The sequence below is a fragment of the Micropterus dolomieu genome, unplaced genomic scaffold (assembly GCF_021292245.1).
Source record: "Micropterus dolomieu isolate WLL.071019.BEF.003 ecotype Adirondacks unplaced genomic scaffold, ASM2129224v1 contig_14734, whole genome shotgun sequence".
NCBI lineage: Eukaryota > Metazoa > Chordata > Actinopteri > Centrarchiformes > Centrarchidae > Micropterus > Micropterus dolomieu.
In genome coordinates, this window is record NW_025743720.1 from 1 (window position 1) to 2251 (window position 2251).

General features: G+C 47.8%; 1 protein-coding gene across 1 annotated transcript; it reads left to right on the top strand.

Moving 5' to 3' along the window:
• Positions 1-605: 605 nt before the first annotated feature.
• Positions 606-1423, top strand: LOC123966997 (NLR family CARD domain-containing protein 3-like; the record flags this gene model as incomplete). Its single annotated transcript, XM_046043053.1, has 2 exons — positions 606-1279; positions 1369-1423. Coding segments are annotated over 2 exons (729 nt in total), but the record flags the coding sequence as incomplete, so codon positions are not given.
• Positions 1424-2251: the final 828 nt, after the last annotated feature.

A 2251-nucleotide genomic window follows, 5' to 3' on the forward strand; every position in this document is an offset into this window, starting at 1 on the left:
ATGAGTGTCGACTTCCTCTGGACTTCCACAACAATGAGGTCCTGACTGATGTTACAGAGTCCACCTCAGTGGATGTGCTGCTGACAAACCTCATCAGGAGGAACCTGCTTCCCTCTGCTCGCCTCTGGATAACCACACGACCTGCAGCAGCCAATCAGATCCCTCCTGAGTGTGTTGACATGGTGACAGAGGTCAGAGGGTTCACTGACCCACAGAAGGAGGAGTACTTCAGGAAGAGGTTCAGAGATGAGGAGCAGGCCAGCAGAATCATCTCCCACATCAAGACATCACAAAGCCTCCACATCATGTGCCACATCCCAGTCTTCTGCTGGATCACTGCCACAGTTCTGGAGGAGGTGTTGTTGAAGACCAGAGAGGGAGGAGAGCTGCCCAAGACCCTGACTGAGATGTACATCCACTTCCTGGTGGTTCAGTCCAAACTGAAGAACGTCAAGTATGATGGAGGAGCTGAGACAGATCCACACTGGAGTCCAGAGAGCAGGAAGATGATTAAGTCTCTGGGAAAACTGGCTTTTGAGCAGCTGCAGAAAGGCAACCTGATCTTCTATGAATCAGACCTGACAGAGTGTGGCATCGATATCAGAGCAGCCTCAGTGTACTCAGGAGTGTTCACACAGATCTTTAAAGAGGAGAGAGGGCTGTACCAGGACAAGGTGTTCTGCTTCGTCCATCTGAGCGTTCAGGAGTTTCTGGCTGCTCTTCATGTCCATCTGACCTTCATCAACTCTGGTGTCAATCTGCTGGCAGAAGAACAATCAACCTCCCGGCTGTCTAAAGTATTCAGAGACAAACTTAAACTAACACATCTCTACCAGAGTGCTGTGGACAAGGCCTTACAGAGTCCAAATGGACACCTGGACTTGTTCCTCCGCTTCCTCCTGGGTCTCTCACTGCAGACCAATCAGACTCTCCTACGAGGTCTGCTGACACAGACAGGAAGTAGCTCACAGACCAAACAGAAAACAGTTGAATACATAAAGAAGAAGATCAGTGAGAATCTGTCTCCAGAGAGAAGCATCAATCTGTTCCACTGTCTGAATGAACTGAATGATCGTTCTCTAGTGGAGCAGTTCCAACAGTCCCTGAGTTCAGGAAGTCTCTCCACAGATAAACTCTCTCCTGCTCAGTGGTCAGCTCTGGGCTTCATCTTACTGTCATCAGAAAAAGATCTGGATGTGTTTGACCTGAAGAAATACTCTGCTTCAGAGGAGGCTCTTCTGAGGCTGCTGCCAGTGGTCAAAGCCTCCAACAAAGCTCTGTAGGTGGATAAATGGATGTGCAATTTCTAAAACTGTATATTTGACAAATAAAACATTCAGTTTGTGTTCATTGCTAATCCTTTTTCAGGTTGAGTGGCTGTAACCTCTCAGAGAGAAGCTGTGAAGCTCTGTCCTCAGTTCTCAGCTCCCAGTCCTCTAGTCTGAGAGAGCTGGACCTGAGTAACAACAACCTGCAGGATTCAGGAGTGAAGCTGCTGTCTGCCGGACTCAAGAGTCCACACTGTACACTGGAAACTCTCAGGTCAGTAATAAGCTGTTTCATTTAAATCCTCTTCATCTGGTTTTAGGTTCATGTTAGTGGAAATGGTCTGTAGGATTTTCCTGCTGACATGATTTTCTAAAACACAGAGTTTATGATGTTTTCCTGATTCCAGGCTGTCAGGCTGTCTGATCACAGAGGAAGGCTGTGCTTCTCTGGCCTCAGCTCTGAGCTCCAACCCCTCCCATCTGAGAGAGCTGGACCTGAGTGACAACAACTTGCAGGATTCAGGAGTGAAGCTGATGTCTGCTGGACTCAAGAGTCCACACTGTACACTGGAAACTCTCAGGTAGGTAATAAGCTGTTTCGTTTAAATCCTCTTCATCTGGTTTTAGGTTCAGTTAGTGGAAATGGTCTGTAGGATTTTCCTGCTGACATGATTTTCTAAAACACAGAGTTTATGATGTTTTCCTGATTCCAGGCTGTCATTCTGTCTGATCACAAAGGAAGGCTGTGCTTCTCTGGCCTCAGCTCTGAGCTCCAACCCCTCCCATCTGAGAGAGCTGGACCTGAGCTACAATCATCCAGGAGAGTCAGGGGTGAAGCTGCTGTCTGCTGGATTGGAGGAGCCACACTGGAGACTGGACACTCTCAGGTTTGGACAGACAGCAAGAGCTCACACACTGCAGGTGTCTCTAATTTCTGTTATTTTATGTCTGTCTACTGGAGTCCATCATCATGAAGGACTTCT